The following is a 19814-nucleotide window of genomic DNA, read 5'->3' on the forward strand; positions in this document are numbered from 1 at the left end:
AAGTCCCTGTGGAGCTAACATTCCTGATAACCCTGACATCTATGTTAAAAGCAAAATTCTTTACAGTCAAGAAGAAGGAAAGAAAAAAAAAAGAAGGAAAGGGGGATGCCTGATTTACAGGACATTGCACAAGGCAGGGGGGCTGGCTGAGAGTTCCAAAGGCAGTAATAATGCCTGGCTCTGTTTGGAGAAGAGAGGGGAAAAGTAAGCCTCTATTGTCCATTCTTCTATACCTTTGTTCCCTGGGAAGCAGAAGGAGTGGGCTAGCACATGTGCCTCTGCTGAGCAGGTTGCTCTACCTCCGCCCGGTAAGTGGGGGGAAGCACCTGTCAGGTGTGCCAACACAGTGGGTCCAGAAGGTTTGCACAGATGAGGGGATCCTCCCATATGCCCACTGCAAACCCATGATTTCTCCTGGATGACAGCACACCCATCACTGACTGCCTACGAGGAGGGTGGCAGTGAAGGAGCTCAGAAAGCTGTACAATCTGTCATAGGCAGCCAGTTTAGACTCCTGATCCAGGGGAGTGAGAGAAATGGTTTCCCAAGGAGCTCTTAGGCCCCCACCTCCAACCAGAGTTTTAGGAGAAAGCACTCACACTTCCTGTAGATTCGGCAAGTCCTCAAAACCAGCAGGGTCAATCTCAGACAGTTTGTTGTAACTCAGGTTTCTGGCAAAGGAAGAGCAAAAAAATAATAATAATTAAATCAACATACAACATTAAGCCCCAAATTCAGGAATCTTCTACTCTGCCCCCCAAACCAGGCCCTCTCCCTCATAATTGCCCCTATCCCATACATTATTTTAAGTAACCTTATTCATTCTGAGATTTACAGATATAGCTCCTCCCCACTTGCATCCACGAATAAGTCACTGTGAAAATCTCAAATCACTGAAATTGGCTAACCCCATATGGATTTCAATCAATATAACTGCACCACTTAGCAACTTCTAAAGAAATTCTAAGGTAAGTCAGTCCTCTACCTACATGAGAGTGTGGCGACCCAAATGTTTTGCACCAAATCGGGTCCAAGGCTATTCCAAATGGCATTTTAAAAATATTTTACTAAAGCATCAAGTATCACACAGTAGTAAAGAAAAAGAGGAGTCAGGCACTGACCCTTTACTGTCTACAAATCAATGGTTCTCAACCAGGGAAGACATTTGGCAATTATCTGGAGACATTTTTAGTTGTTACAACTGCAGGGAAAAGGCGGGGGCAGGGTCGGCTACACACATCTAGCACACGGAAGCCAAGGATGCTGCTAAGCATTCCACAAAAAGCACAGGAGAGCCCTTAACACAAATCTCCAGCCCTAAGTGTCAATGCTAATAACCAGGGGTTGAGAAATCCTAGTCTAAGCAAGATCTTATGGACTAAAAATCGCTAAGATGCTCACTCAAAGTTGAAGGAACTGCTTAGAAAGGGGAGACCTCAGGAGACTAATCATAAGGCTTTCCATGAACACAACATGCCCACCATCAATGAATAAATACTGGGAGAGACAGTCACAGAGGAGAGAGGAGCTATGGTTATGGGAAATCTGTGGCTGGTTTTAAGCAAAGGCTCACATACATGCAAGCAGCCTCCTCAAGAAGATAGCACCTGTCAAGATCATTCAGAATTACTTCTCCTTTCATCCCCCAGCTATACCCTTAGAGGCACACAAGGAGCAAGCTGATCTGTGTTCAGTCAGCCGAGCTTCTTGGATCAGCCCTCAGCCTAGACCAGCTTGATCTTTCAGGAACAGAAATCCAGAGACATGGTCCAGAGGGGACCTTGGTGTATACTGTGCCTTGCTCCCTGCCACCAAAACACACCCAGTCCCACGTATGCCAAAGAGGTCAACAGTATTGATCTCAGCTATTAATTCCATAGGCATTAATGCCAATTAACAGTACTGCAAATCACGAGTTTCAAGTCTATCATTTAGGCAGCACGTAAGTGGCAACTAGCTTTTAAACTTACTCCAGAGACATTCCAATCAATACTAACCTACAGCTGATAGCCATTTCATTGTCGGCTCAAGACATTCATCTAAATAAAAGTCAGACTGCATTTGAAATTAATGGTACATCTGTGTTCAGGGCACAGCCTGAATTAAAAGCAATTTGTCCAGAGATTATGTTACTATAAAAATTGAAGGTGGTAATTTTTTAAACCACATATTGAAGTCAAGCATGAGCTTGTCTGTGCTTGGTGGTATTTATGATCGGGTACACAGAAATCAACAGGTTAGACTTGAAAAAGAAAATCCACACATGGAGAAAACACTCCCACATCAGAAAAAGGACTGGACAGAGTGAAAATTTTCTTCTATTTTGAGCACATGAGCATAAACAAGAGGGAGGGAAATACTGTTGCTGAGTCCAGAGATAACGTGAGTTTACAATATCTACGACAACTGCATCATCATCAGTAATGAGGGTTACGGAGATGGAGGAGACATCAGGAGAAGACTCAGAAGTCACAAAGGCAAGAAGCCTGGAGGGCAAGCAAGTAATGTGGATGGTCACCCTGCCAGGCGTGCAGAGAGGCCGACAGAGCAGTACCTGCTTGGCCATCAAAAGGGGCATTTGCTCTTGTCCAAAAACAAGGGCAATGCAGACCAGTCTTCTTCATTTTCAAGAGAAGTTCAAACTCTGAATTCTTAGGTGAAATCCTTTCAATTCTTAAAAAACAAAACAAAACAATTCTTCATGGGCCAAACATAACGTTCCTGCAGGCCTGCAGGCCACATCTGGAGTGAGGACCACCAGCTTTTAACCTTGAATTCTGGACAACTGACTCTTCAGGCTATTAGATTCAAAATGCATGTCTTGTCTCTGGCTTATAGATGTGGCCAGGGGTGGAACCAGTCTCAGGCAATTAATCGGTAAACTATCTGGAATGCAATTACTTCCCTTACTCCCCACCCCAGGAATGGTATTAGAATAAAACCATTTTTAAATCATGACACCCCTTTGGTCTGTCATTCTCTTAAAGAACAGACAAAATTTACTTAAATTTCCAAAATGTTATATGAATCCTGCTCTTCAGATTAAGGCTCCTTGGAAAAGGGTCTTCTGCAAGGTAATCTTACAAAGAAGCTAAACAGTATGAGGGCCTCACGCTGAGATTCCAGTAAACAGCAAAGAAGATGAAGACACCTGTAAGTGGAAATTTAAGCTCTCCCCGGGTCAGCCTGAATGAGGCCACTTTTTCCCTCTGAATGAACTAGAAAAGCCAGGTTATCAACAAATGAGGGTCAGCAGACTGGTCTAAAGGGTGATTCTCCTCTCAAGAGTGCCGATTAGCAATCAGAGAGAGAAGACAGAGGCTGAAGCTCGGATCCCCTGCAACGGCTTCAACTTTCTGCCACCGCAGAGCCATCCAGCTCTGAAGTCTGAGAAGTGACCAGTCCTAAAACCTGGGACAAGCTGCTGATCTCCAACTGCTGTGATCAGGAAATGGGGAAAATATTTACTGCAGTCTCCTTGACAAATATAATCTGAAACAATCCTCAGAGACATTTTCTTGTTTGCTCATCTCACTGAGACAAACTCTCAGCATGGCTCTCTATTGTGGTAAAATATACAAAACATAAAAAGTTACCGACTTAACTGCTTTTTAAGTGTGCAGCTCCATGGTATTAAGTACAGTCACACTGTTGTGCAACCGTCACTACCATCCAGCTCCACAACTTTTTCTTCTCCAACTGAAACTTCGCACCCCGTAAACACGGACTCCCCATCCTCCCCACCCCCTGGCCCCCTCCACTCTACTTTGTCTCTGTGGATTGGACTACTCTGTAGAAGACATCTAAGTAGGCAGCCCAGGTGGCTCAGCGGTCTAGCGCCGCCTTCAGTCCAGGGTGTGATCCTGGGGACCCAGGATCGAGTCCCACGTCAGGCTCCCTGCATGGGGCCTGCTTCTCCCTCTGCCTGTGTCTCTGCCTGCCTCTCTCTCTCTCTCTCTCTCTCTCTCTCTCTCGAATAAATAAAATCTTTAAAGGAAAAAAAAAAGACATCCCTAAGGATTTGTTTGGCATATTTCACTTAGCACAATATCCTCAAGGTCCCCCCATGTTGTAGCCTGTGTCACAATTTCCTTGTCTTTTAGGGCTGAATAAAAGTTCCATTTTGTGTGTGTGTGTATACACATATCCCACATGTTGTTTATCCATTCGATAGCTAATGGACAACTGAGTTATTTCCACCTTTCTGCTATTATCAAGAATGCTGTCATGAGCACTTTTTTTTCTCCCAGCATAGTTTTTTATTAAGATATAAGTGACATGTACCATTATGCTAGTTTCAGGTACACCACATAATGATTTGATACCTCAGTGCAATTCTTAAATAAATTTTTTTGACTCTTTCACTGTTATGCTTCTTGATATTACTCATTCCTCAACAATTAAAGAAATATGTTTATTCACCCCAAGGATTGTACAGAGAGGGGTGTGAATTCTCATCTTGGGTCAGAAGAACAATCAAAGGGTTAATTATAAAAAGGGAAAAAAAAAACTTTCATGAGGTCTTTCTTTCAGGTGGCAGCTGACACGCACACAAATCTAAAGCATCTCACTTATTTCTCCAAACATGATTGCCCCTTACCAGGCCCGACATCTGAATGTGTCTTCAGTTGAAGGTTTCAGATTCTCCTGTCAAAACAATTCATCTGTCAGCAGGACAGATGCTGTCAAAAGCATTTCTGCACCTTTCAGTAGCAGAGAGGGCTGGAAAGAAACCTCCGGGAATTCAGTTACTGCCAATTGCAGCTTTCACTAAACCTTTTGTCAGCCATTGTCATAACACAAATTTTCCCTGTTCTCGTACAAAGGGTGCGCAGAGCTTGGAACAACTGGGCCCAGCCATAGATATTCTTTCAGCTAATCCGCTGAAAGATGACCGTCCGGCCCACCATTTGGAGAACACACAAGAGGTACCTCTGCGGAGAATGGCTCAAGTTTTATCCCGGTTTTATCTGTGTCTGAGAAGCAAACTGTTTAACAGTGCGAGACAACAATCTGCTTGCTGAGCGTTTTTCCTGACAAAGACCCCCAACCCTGACCCCACTGAATGAGAAGAGCTAAGTCTTTGAATAGCTGAGCAATCCTCACCATTATGGAAACCTGTGCTGTCCAATTCAGTAGTCACTGGCCAGGCGGCTACTCCCATTCACACAGAAAGTAATCAAGATTACACCAAACTAAGAATTCAGTTCCTTGGTCATGCTTGCTAAATTCCAAGTGTGCAACCACCACCTGACACTCCCCACTACGGTGAGGCACAATGCAGACAGAGGAGATTTCCATCATAGCTGAAATTTCTATTAAAGTGTACTGTATTAGGGACACCTGGGTGGCTCAATGGTTGAGCATCTGCCTTTGACTCAGGTTGGGATCCTGGAGTCCTGGGATTCAGTCCTGTATAGGGCTCCCCGCAGGGAGCCTGCTTCTCCCTCTGCCTATGTCTCTGCCTCTGTCTGTGTGTCTCGTGAATAAATAAACTCTTTAAACAATAAAACTGTACCATATTGAAATCATGCAGGAATTAATACATACTTAAAGTGAATTGCACTTAAAGAAGAAAATTGGATTTCAAACATAAGTTTGAACTTCCCAATAATTCAAGAGCTTTCTTTAAAATGTGGTGGGAGATGGATACCGACAATATTAGCTCATTAATATCCTTTAGGCGCACGAGGTTCTTAACCATCCCAACAGAGAAGACATTTGAAAATTCAATTCACTAAGAAGACACTGAATAAAAAATGCCCTGAGTGTAATTCTATAGGCTTAAATCAGTATTTACATAATCTGACCAGCACCTCCCTGGATTACAACGAGAACCACATATTACAAACTTGGCAAACACTGTTCAAAGCTGGCAAACAATAATTCATTGACTCCTTGGAGTTGAAGGATAAAAAGTTGTTTGCTATTGAGTAAGCTGTGGTGAGGAAGTAACCCCAACATCGTTACACCAACATAATTAGCACTTCATCCTCAAATACAGGCATTGCTCACAGGCCACTGACTTATCCGGACAAAACCTCCTGCTCAACACATGGCCGTGTTCAACATTAACTGGAATCAGAATTCAAAGTGGAAGCAGGTCCTAACTCTATGACAAGCATTCCCTGGGGAGTGAGGTTTTCGTGTTCAGTTTGGTTTCCAGGCCAGCCCATTTCCCATTACTCAACTCAACCCCTGAACTTCATAGTACTTTGCATAGGTTAAGCCTTCAGGTGTTTGCTAAACCGAATAATATAGCCAGAAAGAGAAGTGTGAAGCAATCCAAAGACCCATCTGGGGAGCTCTCCTGGGGCACCCAAGACTGACCTGGAAACCCCTTATTTCTTAGTAAACCTGGGCCCCAGTCATCTATCTCTTCTTACCTCAAAAGCTGTACTGCGTGCCACCCATTAGAAAAGGAGTCACCTGCTTAGGACTCCCGGGAAAAAGTGATTGGTTTTCAAATTTCAGGGAGTGTGAGTGAAGAACATACAACTCGTTAAAGTTACTTATTAATCCCTTAAGCTTTTAAAGCCATTTCTGCTGCATTCTTACCTTCTGAGAAATTATGTGTGGTACACATCGAGTTCCAATGAAATCACCACATTACACTCCCTAGATCCAAATTATAGTTTTTATGAGAATAAGGGATTTCTTTTTATACCTACAATATTGAATGCTCTTATTTTTTCTGTTGTGATGTTTTCCCCTCATTGACCAAAAGCCACAACTAAACAAGCTGATAATATGTATTAAAGGTTTATATTGAGAATAATAATAATATTGCACCTTAAATTGGAATCATTCTTCTGGCAAGAATTCCCACTCAGGAGAAGGTTCTGTACTTGCTGCCATTTTCGTCAGTAAGCTAAGTAGCCCCATATTCCCTAAACTGAGGCTTGCAAAAAGAAACGCATTCTGCAAACAAATGCAAAATCACTCAGATAGCAACTCACTACATACAGCTCATCTTGTAAACTTTTGGTCAGTTCTATTTAAGAAAGTCAGGAATGAATCACAGTTATTTCAATTTCTGAAAGTGTTACATTGATAAATCTCTATGCACATGAGGCCTGCAAGCAACTCAAAAGAAGAGATAATATGCTCTAGCCATATGAGGACTTCACAGTGAGTGCCTGCTTTTACTCCTTAAAGTCAGCTATAGAAATCAGTGTGGGCCTCTGAATTCCAACGCTTAAGATATTAACTGACAGAAGTCACCCAGGCTTGCTTCCATAATCCCATAGATCTTATATGTGCTTCTCTATCTTAATGGTTCACACATCTTACCCCGGCCCATGGATAATCTGAATATAAGTCTAAGTCTTTGTCCTTTAGTACCAATCAAGTTCAACAAATATTCAGTGACTATGTGTCTACAATGTGTACTGTGCTCTGATAAATTCTGATACAAGTTAGGGTAAGATCTAGCCTGTGATCTTATGGAGTTTGTAACCTACTGGTCAGAAAGACTCTGAATATATTACAGACTCTGTAAATAATTACAGCCAAAGGCTCTGATATGGCAAGCATCTTCTGAATGATAGACCAGGAGTTGTAAATTGGTGGCTCGTGGGCCAAGGCTGAACTGCAGAGAAATTATGTTTGTTTGTGAGTAAAGAGTGTTTGAAGAAAGAGTCTTCACCAAAAAAAATTAAAGTTTCAGTTTCTCTTGAAAATAATCACTGGGAAAGCATCCCTAATAGTAGCCACCAGCAACATTTTTTTTAGCAAGTACTGCAGTTGACCATGGACCTCGCTACTCCTATTCTCTCTCCTAGGCCCTTCTTACTCATTTGCAGATAGTTCTTCCTGGCCCCTGTAAGTATTTGGCATCCTTGGTATGGGTACCACTGCATCCAGGTAGCATTCAGAGCAGGAAGATAGTTATGATGAGAAAGGTTAACCAGAAAATGAAAGACTTTAGTGAATCCTAGAAGAATAGAAAAGGAACATGGTTTTTAAGGAAGAAGGCCAGGAAGTAAGGCCACAAAGGTAAAGTAAAATAAATAAATAAAATGGAAGGAGGGAAGGAGGGAAGGAGGGAAGGAAGGAAGGAAGGAAGGAAGGAAGGAAGGAAGGAAGGAAGGAAGGAAGGGAGGGAGGGAGGGATTTCCAAAGGAAGAAAACAGCTCCTTGTTCATCTACTTGAAGTTTTGACCAAAAGAGTCAAGAGCCCCAGCTCCATGAACCATAATCAGCATTTGCTTTCTTTCTATTACATTCCTTAAAGCAAGAGGTTTTAAATCTGTTTTTCCTACCCAAATCTTAGTTTGGCTGAAGAGACAAAGTAATTGGGTGTGTTGTGTCTCATGCCAGGCTGCAGGGGTGGTCCCAGAGGGAAGCCCATAAATATCCCATAACAGTCTCTGAGTAAATATGGTACATGCATCATTAACCTCTAAAGATTAATTTAATTAAGAAGAGGCACTCTGGCCTCACCAGCTCTGCAGTTAGTGGGTATTTCACAAAGGGAATCTGAGCAGGAAATAGCTGCTGGCCACAGGCTGACCCTCCCACAAACCTGTCACACAGGAACACCACCCATGACCACCCCAGGAGGGGAGAGGTGTCTACAGCCACCATTTGGTTTTGCTGTTACAGAAGTGGCTGTGCAAAGACGTGGAAATGGGGAGGGAAGAAGAGGGGTCAGGAGTCTGGTCACCTACTCTCTACTTTATCATTTCCGAAAAGGGATCACAAATTCACCCTTTCATGGAGTGCTTGAGCTCTACAGGACTTTCCAAACTCATCACGCCCGTAATAGGACTGGTTCACCCTTGCCGGGTACCATCCAGCACAACAGCTTAATCTTTAGCTCCTGAACACCCAGCCATTCTGTGGAACAGAGGGAGCCTAGGGCCTCAGAGCCAGGCACTCCCTGCCTCATCAATCTCTTGTCCAATGATGCCCTCATGTCCTGAGGTACCAGGCACTCCAGTATGAGCAATAGGTTCATCAATCATGATCTAGAGAAGACAGAAATGCGGCAAGAAGGCGAGCTCACCTCTGGCATCACACTTAAGGTCTGGATAGAGTTCCTTCAGAGAAAGGATGGAGGGAGATTCTCCTAAATGAAAACTATGCTCTACTAAGGCAGGAAACAGACTTTTGCTTCTGTAGTAGTTAAAAGTCGGTCAAAAGGGACAGGAAGTGAGGGACACATTAATCTGGTGGATAAATCTGGAATCTGCTTCACCAAGTGCTCTGCGAAGTCCACCAGTGCCTTCTGGTCACAGAATACTGTTAGGATACTTACACCTCCACCTGAACCCCTCGGCCCCTAAAATATCTGCAGGAAGATGAGCATCTTATAGAACCACCACTGTAAAATTTAGGGTGTTTATTAAAAGCGTGATGCAGCTTTAAAATTCATTAAATTTGGTTTCACATATGAAAGATGCAAACTAGCAATATCCTATAAGTGTTTTGAATGTGTCCCGCAACAAAATTGTGTAAACGTTGGCACAAACACCAACTCTAAGTGATACTAGGATCAATTTCCTTTCCCAAGACACTGAAATGATTCTCCACTTAACACTGAGTGATTTCACACACTTCATGCCCTCACCAAAGGCCTCTCAGATAGGAAAATAACTGTTTTAACACAGCCCCATAAAAAGTACTCCTGGTCACAAGAACAGGGTGGTCAAATTCCAAGCCTGTCTTTCTGGCAGAAGGTACAGCCGAGGATTTCGCTGGATAAAGGGATAAGGAAATTCTACACCAGTGACTCTGGATTCTTCAGAAATGAAACCTTCAATGCTCCAATAACATATTACTTCCCGAGCACGACAGACACATTAAAATATTCAAAACAAACAAACAAACAAACTCTTTCTCTCCATCTGAGACATTACATACCCTCCTCAACCCTCTCATTCAGGAGTTTCCCCAAAGCAGGAAAGGGTCAAGGGATTTGGTGGTTTTCTGAACTCCCATTTCTGACAATGCACCCTCCCCTCGAACACGAAGCCAGTCAATGAGAATGAGAGTACACAAACCTCTGGTTAAAGAAACATATGCCAAAAGATTAAAAAAACAAAACAACTTGGCAGTAACATCTCTGAACACCTAATGATCGAGGTTTGTTGTTGTTAAATAAAGTACAGTTGACCCTTGAACAACATGGATTTGAACTATGTGGGTCCACTTACACGTTACATTAGAGTAGTGTCAATGCAGCTTCCTTCCTTAGGATTTTCTTTCCTCTGGCTTACTTTTATTATAAGAATTCAGTATATAATACACAAAATATGTGTTAACCGACTGTTTATGTCATCAGTAACAGTTCTGGTCAAGAGTGGGCTATTAGTAGTTAAGTTTTGGGGAAGTCGAAAACTATACACAGATTTTCGACTATGCAGGGGTTCAGCTCCCTTAACTACCTCCCCCACTGTTCAAGGGTCAACTGTATTTAGAAGGGTGATTTTAGGCAAATATACTTTTGGGTTACAAAACAGCAATATATAGTAAGTTGCCTAACTGTCTCCCTTAAAAGGGAGGAAGGAAATGAAAGCTTTCTTTTTAAAGCAAATACATCTGTACAAACAGCAGCTTACCTTAGTGTTATCAGCATCTCTTTCCTCCCCAGCCCACACACAAACGTACACACACACTGACACAATTTAAGGGACAAATGACATAAGTGGGTGTAACTACCTTCCCAGGCTAGAGCTGCTCATAAGGAAAATCCTTCTGGGAAACCAGAATTTCCCAAGGGTAAGTGCTGGAGTCCTCGATCAGTTTTCACTGTAACATATGTGGATCTTTCATTTTTCCAACGGAAATCACACCCACTACTCACTAACGTCTCTGATATCTCTTTGTGCCTGTGTGAAACCCAAGCATCCAAAATCAGTAACGCAAATAAAAAAATCCAGGTGTACTTGCACTTACCATGATACTCGACATTATAAACAGACTAAGTGCAAGGTTCCTTCAAAGATTATCAATATAATATTCTCTTCTAAGTTTTCAACATCGTCTTCCAGATTTTAAATATTCAAATAATATCTTCTAGGTTTATCCTTCCTTTCTTTCCCAGCTATGTCAAACTTACAAATAAAGATCCCTCAGATACAGGGAACAGATCCCCAGTATTAAGTCAGCCAAAGTCAAAAACTGAATTTACCCACAACTTTTCAAGAATACATCCTGTTGTATTACATGGAGGCACGAGAGTGTCTCTAGCTAAGTATTTTGAAGAAAATGCAGTTTTAAAAGGTCAGCCTCCTGGCTAACAGTTAAGTCACTGACTTTATTAGCTAGCTTATCAACTTGGGATTTTGTTCTGTCAATTTTTCCGTTGGGCTTTTTAAAGTTTATGTGTGTTATGAAGTGCCTGGCTGAAGCCAAAAGGCAAAGTTTTTCTTTCTACGATACTAGGATGTCATGAAATGCCAACAACATAAAAAGCCCATCTACATGGTATTCCTGGGGCCGTACAACTTCTTTGGTCCTGGTTGCCAAACCATGGAGAAGACGTGAGGTCAAGGGGTGCCAACCACACAGTACTGCAGCATGCCCTATCGTACACTGCTTTCTGCTATTAAAACATAGTACTTCCTTTTCACCACAATTACAAGCACAAAGAATCAGATGAGGTGTGTGACTGCCATCCTTGAACATATTAAAATTTTACTGTGTCAAAAAGGAAGCTGGCTGTGAAAATGACAGCACCATCATATACTTCCATTTCTGCTTTTTCTTTTTTTTAAATCATTTACCAAGGCCTCTAAAAAGATGCCTCACCTCTTCCACGTGGTCCGTCTACATCCAGCAGGGCCCCATGCGTTGTAACACAGAGAGGCCCTCATATCTGTGCCCTTCCCTATCTCTCCCTGCCCCTCCACTGTCTGCAGTTCCAGGTCACTGACTCACAAAGGTGTGTCTTAAAGGGTAGGTCCTCGTGCTAAATTCCACTTGCTAAACTCTACTTCGATCAAATAACAAATACTGGCACCTGTGGGATGTGAGTCTGTTTTTAAAGTAAATCACCACTAACGGTGATGAAAGCCCTACCAATAACTGATCATAAGGGACTCCCTTCAGAGTCCCAGTGACAGGTTGGGGAAACCTCAGGAAGACCGCATGTCCCTTGAGATATTCCATATCCTCTCTGCATGCTAGGGAGAGGTAAGAGCCATTCAATTCCTGCCTCAGTAGGAAACCAAGGCAGATGGGTCACACCAAACCCAGACATCAGCTACATCTAGGCAGCTGCCCTAGGAACAGGTAGGACATCTTTGCGTAATACATGTGATGTGATGAACCCCCCCGTTTCCACCATCACTCCTTTTTAAAGGTGACGTAATAAAACTTAACCTGAGTTAAAATCTCTGTTGAGCTTGCCCTAGCCAAGTAACTCCTATCATGGCTTCCTTCTAATAATCTCACTACCTCTTTTTTTTTTTTTTAGGGGGGCAGGGATCTCATAGGAAGGGGCTGATGCTCTTGCATACTTGACACTAACGAAACTGGCATCGCCAAGCCCTCTTTAGTTAGAGGGCAATTTGGTTCTGTGCCACAAGATATAGGAGATCAAACAAAGGATGGTTTGGGGTGTGGCACAGTTGGCTCTGTAAGGCATTCAGCTATGACACCCAACCTGTCCTCCAGCTAAGCCTCTCCAGGCTGGCTTTCTCTTCTCACTCTCCAACACTCAGTTCTCAAATACTATCAAAGCAAATAAAAGACCCTCCGGTCCCAGGTCCAGTTCGCATGGCCACACAAGCATGACTCTGCAAAAAAGCGCCAACAACTTCCTTTACCTGCCCCACACTCAGTGGTGATCGATAAACCAGAGGGGGGTTGGCTTTGGTTAGGTTTAAGCTTGCATAAGCACAAAGAGAAAACCACCCACTCTCAAACCCAGAGAGCTACTGCAGAAAGCACCTGCACAAACCTGTCAGGGTGGTTTATAAGGTCACAAGCACCTCAGAAAAGATCTTTTATTCCTTAGGGCCGTGAGACCAATGGTAGGCCTGCCACACTGCTGGTGTCAATATTTATCTAAGACCTAGGTCTTCATGGTGGTATAAACCAGGCACTTTTTCAACTTACTCATTCATGTAATTTACCACTACAAAGCCCCCAAACAGAGATGCATTTACAGCTTGAATTTCTTTTCTTCCATTTCTATATGGGAGGCTGGCTGCGGGGCTTGCGGTCTATGTCAGCAACAATTCCGGCAGTTTGAGAATAAGGTGCTCAATGTATTCCAATATCAAATGTCATTGCACCTGAGGACAATAAAGAGAGGGAAAAGGGAAACAAAGCACCAGATCTTTCCCTTCCCATGGCACGCATGTTTTTAGGACTGCAAAGGAGCAAAGCCTAGACCCTGCAGTAAAGCAACTGAACCCCTAGAACCAGGCCCAGGCATTTCTAAGTGTGACTTACTCACACTGCAGGATTAATCCAGCAACCAATACCCAAAGGTATGCAATGCTCAAAGGAAGACATCTGCTATTTATTCAATAGCCCTGTCTGGTGGGCCCCCTTCTCCTCACCCTTTACAAAGTCTTCCTCCCTTCACCTCCAAATAAAGGCTTGTACACAATTCCCCTTCCTAGGTAAAAGGCAGAGGGGTAACTAGTCTATTCATATCACCTTTAGACCTCCACAAATAGCTGTGCATTGTAGAAACCAGGCTCACAGATGGAATCCTCCACTCTTTCCCCATCAAAGTCCTCAAATCAGTTAGCAACAGATGCTAACTGCAGCTCCCTCCATGGGCTGTGCTAGGTTCTTCCAAGGAGACCCACTGCTGAGCTCTTGTGGAGGCGGCCAACTTGGGGTTTTCATACCAAGGAAGCTGAGGCACTAGACAAGGATGGTTCCCTCTCCAGGGACAAATTGTAGAGCCTGCCTCAAAGCCTTCTTGCAAAGTTGCTGGGAAGTGACAGACGTCTGAAGCCAGCTACCTGATTTACTAAATCTTCTTTTCTGACCCAATACACACAATTCTTCCTAACGAGACAGCTATCCCTACCAAGCCCTTCACTAGGATTCTAGACATGCCACATAGCCTGATAAAGATCATCAGGCTGCTGTCTGCCAACAGGTTGTAAATCACTTCAGCTCCTTCCTAAGCAAAATTATGATGGCAAGTGATGAGCTATGATATATGGTGCACGTATGGTCTGTGAGAGGCCAACATTCCTACCTCTGCTTTAAATACGCCTGTTGAGTGAAAGCAGGGAAGCACTGAGCCGAAAATGGTAGCAGCTGAGGGTGTGGTCAATTCTTTTTTTTTTCTTACATAAAAATATACACGACACTTAGGCAGCCAGTATTTCCTCACACACATTGAGGTTAATAATTCACAAACCAACTGACATTCAAGGATCAGAAAATGTAAAGGTGGTTTGTGCAAACACTTGTGTTCTTGCTCTTACTTAACAGCTGGTTTATTTAACTGATGGCTTGTGTTGCCATTAGGGGCAGGTAGTACTTCAAAATGTTATTTGTTAAGGCAGATATACACTACCGGGGTAGCTTAGCTTGTGAGTCCCACAGTATCCCAACTCCAGTATTTATTTTCCCCTCAGATGGAACAGTTAGACAATGCTCATGAGGCAAAAATGCGGGACAAAATTATCCTAGTTTGCTACTTTCTTGTATTCATGCTCTCTCATTTCCAATCTGGCCCCTCCTAATGAACAACCCTCAAAGACACTAATGTACTGAAGGAGCAGTAGGTACAGTTGGAATAGCACTCGTCCTGGGGACCAGTGCCTGGATCTCAGATCAGACTGTCTTCTCTACATAAGGAAGATACACTCCCCAAAAAGGAAGGCCTGATTCCCTCTGCCCTAAGACCTTAGCTCCCCACCTCTTTTTTCTCTTTTGTGTGTGTGTGAAATTATCAGTTTATTCTTACAGGCATAGAAAGTACCAACTGAAATTTGTATTACAAATAAACTTACTTAAATTTGGGCACAAGTTTTCCTGATTTTAGAAAATACAGTTTTAAACATAATTTAACAGTTTGAGAAGTCATAAAATAATACATTTTACTTATTCAGGAATAATGAAATAGTCTTATATAGTCTGTAATAAATTTTTAAATGGGAAACAATGGTGCCTTTTGTTTATAAATTATGAAAACTCCAGTAACACTAACACATTAATAATATACTATTAGTGTTACATTATAATATAAGCATACTATAACAGGATATTTAATACTATTGATTTTTTTTCCATAGGATACTGAGATCTTTTTTTTTCAGTAGAGTTGAGACACAATCCACCTCTCTCTCTTGATTTCCCTTAGCTTCACCTTCTCTAAAATCATGCAAATGTATGTTGAGAATGGGGAAGGGAGAAGGAATCTAAGGAAGCCTTTGCCAACCACTTCTTGAGTATCTCCACCCTGTTGCAAGACCCAAGCCTTCCCAGTTGTTGGTTGTGGTGGTTTTTCAAACACAGGAAATTGAAGCTTGGAAGTGTGAGTTCTGTGTACAGCCATGGACCTACTACAAGCATGTGAACCACAGCACGGCTTATGAATCCATGATAGCCACAAGGCCACATGCATATCCAGGAGCCTTGTTAATAAAGAGGTTATACATTAACCACCACACATCTCAAGGAAGATCCTATCACCTCCACCATCTCCACACCTTATACATCCCGCCTTTGAAAGGGCTTTCTGGAAATTGCGACCACGGAGTTTAAAGTAAATGCGAGATGGGTCCATTTTCTAGTTTTTAGGAAATGGCTACTTTTAGCAGGTGCAGCTGATCCTTCAAAGGCATCAAGGGAACCTCTGGGAGGGAAACAATAACACCACACTGAAAATGTGTGAAGAGCCAACCTGGGGTTATTTCTACAAGTGTGTGTAGGCAGATGCTTCAAGGACATAGGGGAAGAGTGCCTGGGATAATTCACACAGCAGAAAAGCCAGTGGTCACTCACATTTGGTTTGGAAATTAACAAACACACAAATGCTCATTCAGCACCTGCTGTGTGCCAGGAATGGCGCTGGGCTCTAGGACCATGCGGTATAAGCTGGCCTCTACCCACCGAGCGTTTACAATCAGGAGGAGAAGACAGACCCTGAGGAGGTAACCAAAGATGTGCTCTGAAGGCTATCCTGGAATAAGATAGCAGCCACCATTGCCTGGACATTCTAGGAAAGCCCTCTGAGGAAATGTTTAACCTCAGACCGGAAGATAAAGATGAGTCACGGAGGACGAGACCACAGGCAAAGGCTTCGAGGGAGGAAAAGGCTTGGCTGGGCAAGGAACCACCCAGTCCTTCCTGGGCCCAAGCTCCAGAAAACCCCCAATACCAAGCAACCCCGGGGGGGGGGAGACGTGGAGTCATAGGGACCTGTAAGTGAGCCTACAGAAGCCCACTATCCAGAGTGGCAGCTCTCACGTTTAAGACTTCAAGGCCAAGCCCCCCCACCCACTACCACCACCCTCAACTTTAAAATGCAGACTCCCAGGTCTTGCGCCACAAATTCAGACTCCAAGGTCAATGGAGAAGTTAGAGAACACCTACCGGCTACCCAGAAGACTACAGGGAACCACCAAGTAACCCCTATTTCACTTGTCTAGAGATGGCTCACTGGCCAGTCTACCTAAGTCAGTGGATCGCCAAAGGTAGTGCTGTCAATGTTCTTCCAAGGCGGACCTTTAGACCTTCTTTTAAGGTCCCTCCCACCACCTGGAATCCCCACCTCTATCTACTTGGCTCATCTAGAATGGGGCTAAAGAGTAGGAAATTTAAAAAAAAAAATCTGATCTTCTACATCCAAGCCAAAGGCTCTAAATGCTTACAGAGATTCAGTTCTAAACCCTGCATAACTCAATGAGCCCCTCTCCCTCTGGTTTCTTGTTGTAAAGGAAACCCTTGTAAGGCCTCAGCTTCCTTTCCCATGAAAAGCCACCAGGGCCAGCGTTTTCAATTAGCTGTGTCAGCCCACCACACCGAAGCCGGCCAAGTTCAATTTGTCTTCCCTCCCCCAGCTTCCGGTTGCCACCAAGCACTTCACACCTCCCTATTGTAAACCCGTCCAGAGCAATTACCCTGACTGCCTTTGGACAGCCTCAATACTGCATTTCTGTCTAATTTATAGCTGCAAAGCTCTGTCGGCAAAGGCAGGCTTGCCCTGGAGCAGAGGAAATGCACAAAAAATAGACTTGGCTATAAATGTACATGCACAGCAAGTCTCCTTAGGTTACAGGTGGGCAAATCCTCCCATTCTGGTGGAGAACCCTGTGTGTGTGATGAGCTCCCGCAAAGACCCCCAAACCTAGATTCACTTCAAGAATAACCACCATTCTGTTCTCTGGCATTTCCTCCCCTGCCTGAGATTCCAGACTGGGCAGTGGGGTGGGCTGGGGCACAGATAAACCAGTAAGTACTGTCCATTTTATTTCTACCTGAAGACCTTAAGTCTTTGAAAAAAATGTTAAAAATGCACTTTCTCTCTCCTAAGGAAAGTAAGACAGAGAAAAGCATGTCTACCTGGGGAAAACCCCAAGCCATTCAAAATCGTACAATCTCTTTTTAAAATGACCCCATTAAAAAGTAGGCAAAGAATCTGGACAGTCCTCCAAAAAAGATACACAAATGGCCAATAAGCCCATGGAAGGATGCTCTGCATCACCAGTCATGAGGGAAATGCAAATCAAAACCACAGGAGATAGCACTTCACACCCACTAGAATGGCTATCATTAAAAACACAGACAACTACTACTGGTGAGACTGAGAGCAAAGAGGAAACTTTATACGCTATCGGTAAGTGCATACTGCCTCTGGAAAAGCCTAGCAGTTCCTCGAAAAGTTGAACACATTTACCCTATGACCCAGCAATTCCACCTTAGGGGATACACATACCCCAAGGCAAGTGAAAATACACATTCACACAAACACTTGCCCACAGCAGCATTTTGCAAAAGAGCCAAAAAGTGGAAACAACCTAGAGCCCATTAACTGGTGAATAAACAAAATGTGGTGTATCCACACCATGGAATATCATGCAGCCATAAAAAGGAGAAATAGCTGATACGTGCTCTAACATGAAAGAACTCTGATAATATCATGGTAAGGGAAAGAAGCTAGACCCAAAAGGCTAGTATTGTAGGATTCCATCAATATGAAATGTCCAGAATAGGCAAATTCATAGAGATAAAAAGTAGATCTTGCCAGCGGGAGGAAGAAAGAATAGGGAGGGACAGCTAGTGGATACAAGGTTTCATTTTGGGGTGATGAAAATGTTCTGGAATTAGTAGTGATGGTTGTATAAGTCTGTGAATATGTTAAAAACCCTGGATCATAGCTCAGCTCATGTCTTGATCTCAGGATCAGGAGTTCAAACCCTTGTGCTAGGTGTGGAGCCTACTTAAAACACCCTGTATCAAATCATTTAAAAGGATGATTTTCACGGAATTTGAATTGTATTCCAATAAAGCTATTTTTTAAAAAGAAAAAAACCTGCCTGCCTTATCAGACTCTCAAAATTCTAAGGAAAATGCCAACTAGCTACTTCTGTACCACAAGAATGCAAAAATAATTTTCCAAGTGCTAGTAGATAAATGAAGTGGACAGCAGACAAAATACCCACATTTTGAATGGTAAAGCCATGATACCACCTTCAAAATTCCCTCCCACCCAGTCAATCCTTGCTGCTTCCTAAACGACTATGACTCACTACCAGAGCTCTGCTCAGGGAGCCATCACAGGTGGAAAACCTCAGCTGGAGTATTAGCCTCCTGCAGAAAACAAATTCTCAGGATTTGGAAAGAGCAGGTTTTTTTTTTCTTCTTCTTCTTCTTCTTTTGCGTAATTATTTAATAAGGCCGTGGAAAGCAGGGTTCCCCACTGCCAGCCATTCAAAAATTAAGAATAAGCCAGAAGGCAGGACAAAATGTCACCACAATGGGGAGAAATAAATTAGATTAAGATGAAGATCTAATTGATTAAGATCTAATCTTAAGATCTAAGGCTGCTTTTAGAATCACAGCATGCTATTTCTGGAAAAAGTCTTTCCAGTGGAAAGGTTGGAGACTATATGTTTCAATTTTAGATTAAAATTAGTTGAAGATCACTGAGAGCAGATATAAATGCCCAATGCGCCCCCCACCTCCTTTGCCCCGCTACCAGTATGCTGGTTGTGCCTGGACCATAGCATGTCCCCTAGACCAGCAAAGATGTAGTTAACTGGGAAGTCCGAAAGTCTAATGGGGCCTGGATTCTAACCGACATCAAAGAGATTCCAGTTGTTCCCCTTGTGCAATAAACTTCTTTCACCCAACATCATTCACACTTTCAGAGTGCAAAGTTCACTCTGATATTGGTGGCTTTCTCACTTTGTAGCTTTTTTGGCAAGTGCCCCTTGGCCTGGTTGTTCATTAATATATAATCAGAACATTAAGAGCATTGTTTCACCTTCTAGGGAGCCTGTGGCCAATTTAATAAAGCTGACACTGTCCTAGTGTGGAGGAACCACCTTGCAACTGGCAGAGAATTCAGATGCACAAACAGGGCGGGGGGGGGGCGGGGGGGATACGGGATACGGGCCCGCATGTCCGCTCAAAAACACACACAGTTAAGTATTTCACAAGATGTTTTTGATATTCCTCCATGGCAAAGAGGTAAGATTAAAATGCTTATCTCACTGCAGAAACTGACCTGGTACTTCTTTCCTTTTAATCCTTTCAACAGCAAATTACTTCTTACCTTTAAAACCCTTCCAGGGGGATCCCTGGGTGGCGCAGTGGTTTGGCCCCTGCCTTTGGCCCAGGGCGTGATCCTGGAGACCCGGGATCGAATCCCACGTCGGGCTCCC

The 19814-nt window shown here is 43.2% G+C and overlaps 1 protein-coding gene across 1 annotated transcript in view; it reads right to left on the reverse strand.

Annotated features, from left to right (window-relative positions):
- LOC129512472 (leucine-rich repeats and immunoglobulin-like domains protein 1) overlaps positions 1 to 10597 on the reverse strand; it is an 89101-nt gene extending 78504 nt beyond the window's left edge. Inside the window, 2 exon segments of the mRNA XM_055329749.1 lie at positions 600 to 671; positions 10566 to 10597. Of these exon segments, the coding sequence (XP_055185724.1) occupies positions 600 to 671; positions 10566 to 10582 (89 nt within the window). The 5' untranslated portion in view covers positions 10583 to 10597.
- Positions 10598 to 19814: the final 9217 nt, after the last annotated feature.

This window comes from Nyctereutes procyonoides, unplaced genomic scaffold (assembly GCF_905146905.1).
Source record: "Nyctereutes procyonoides isolate TBG_1078 unplaced genomic scaffold, NYPRO_anot_genome, whole genome shotgun sequence".
Classification (NCBI taxonomy): domain Eukaryota; kingdom Metazoa; phylum Chordata; class Mammalia; order Carnivora; family Canidae; genus Nyctereutes; species Nyctereutes procyonoides.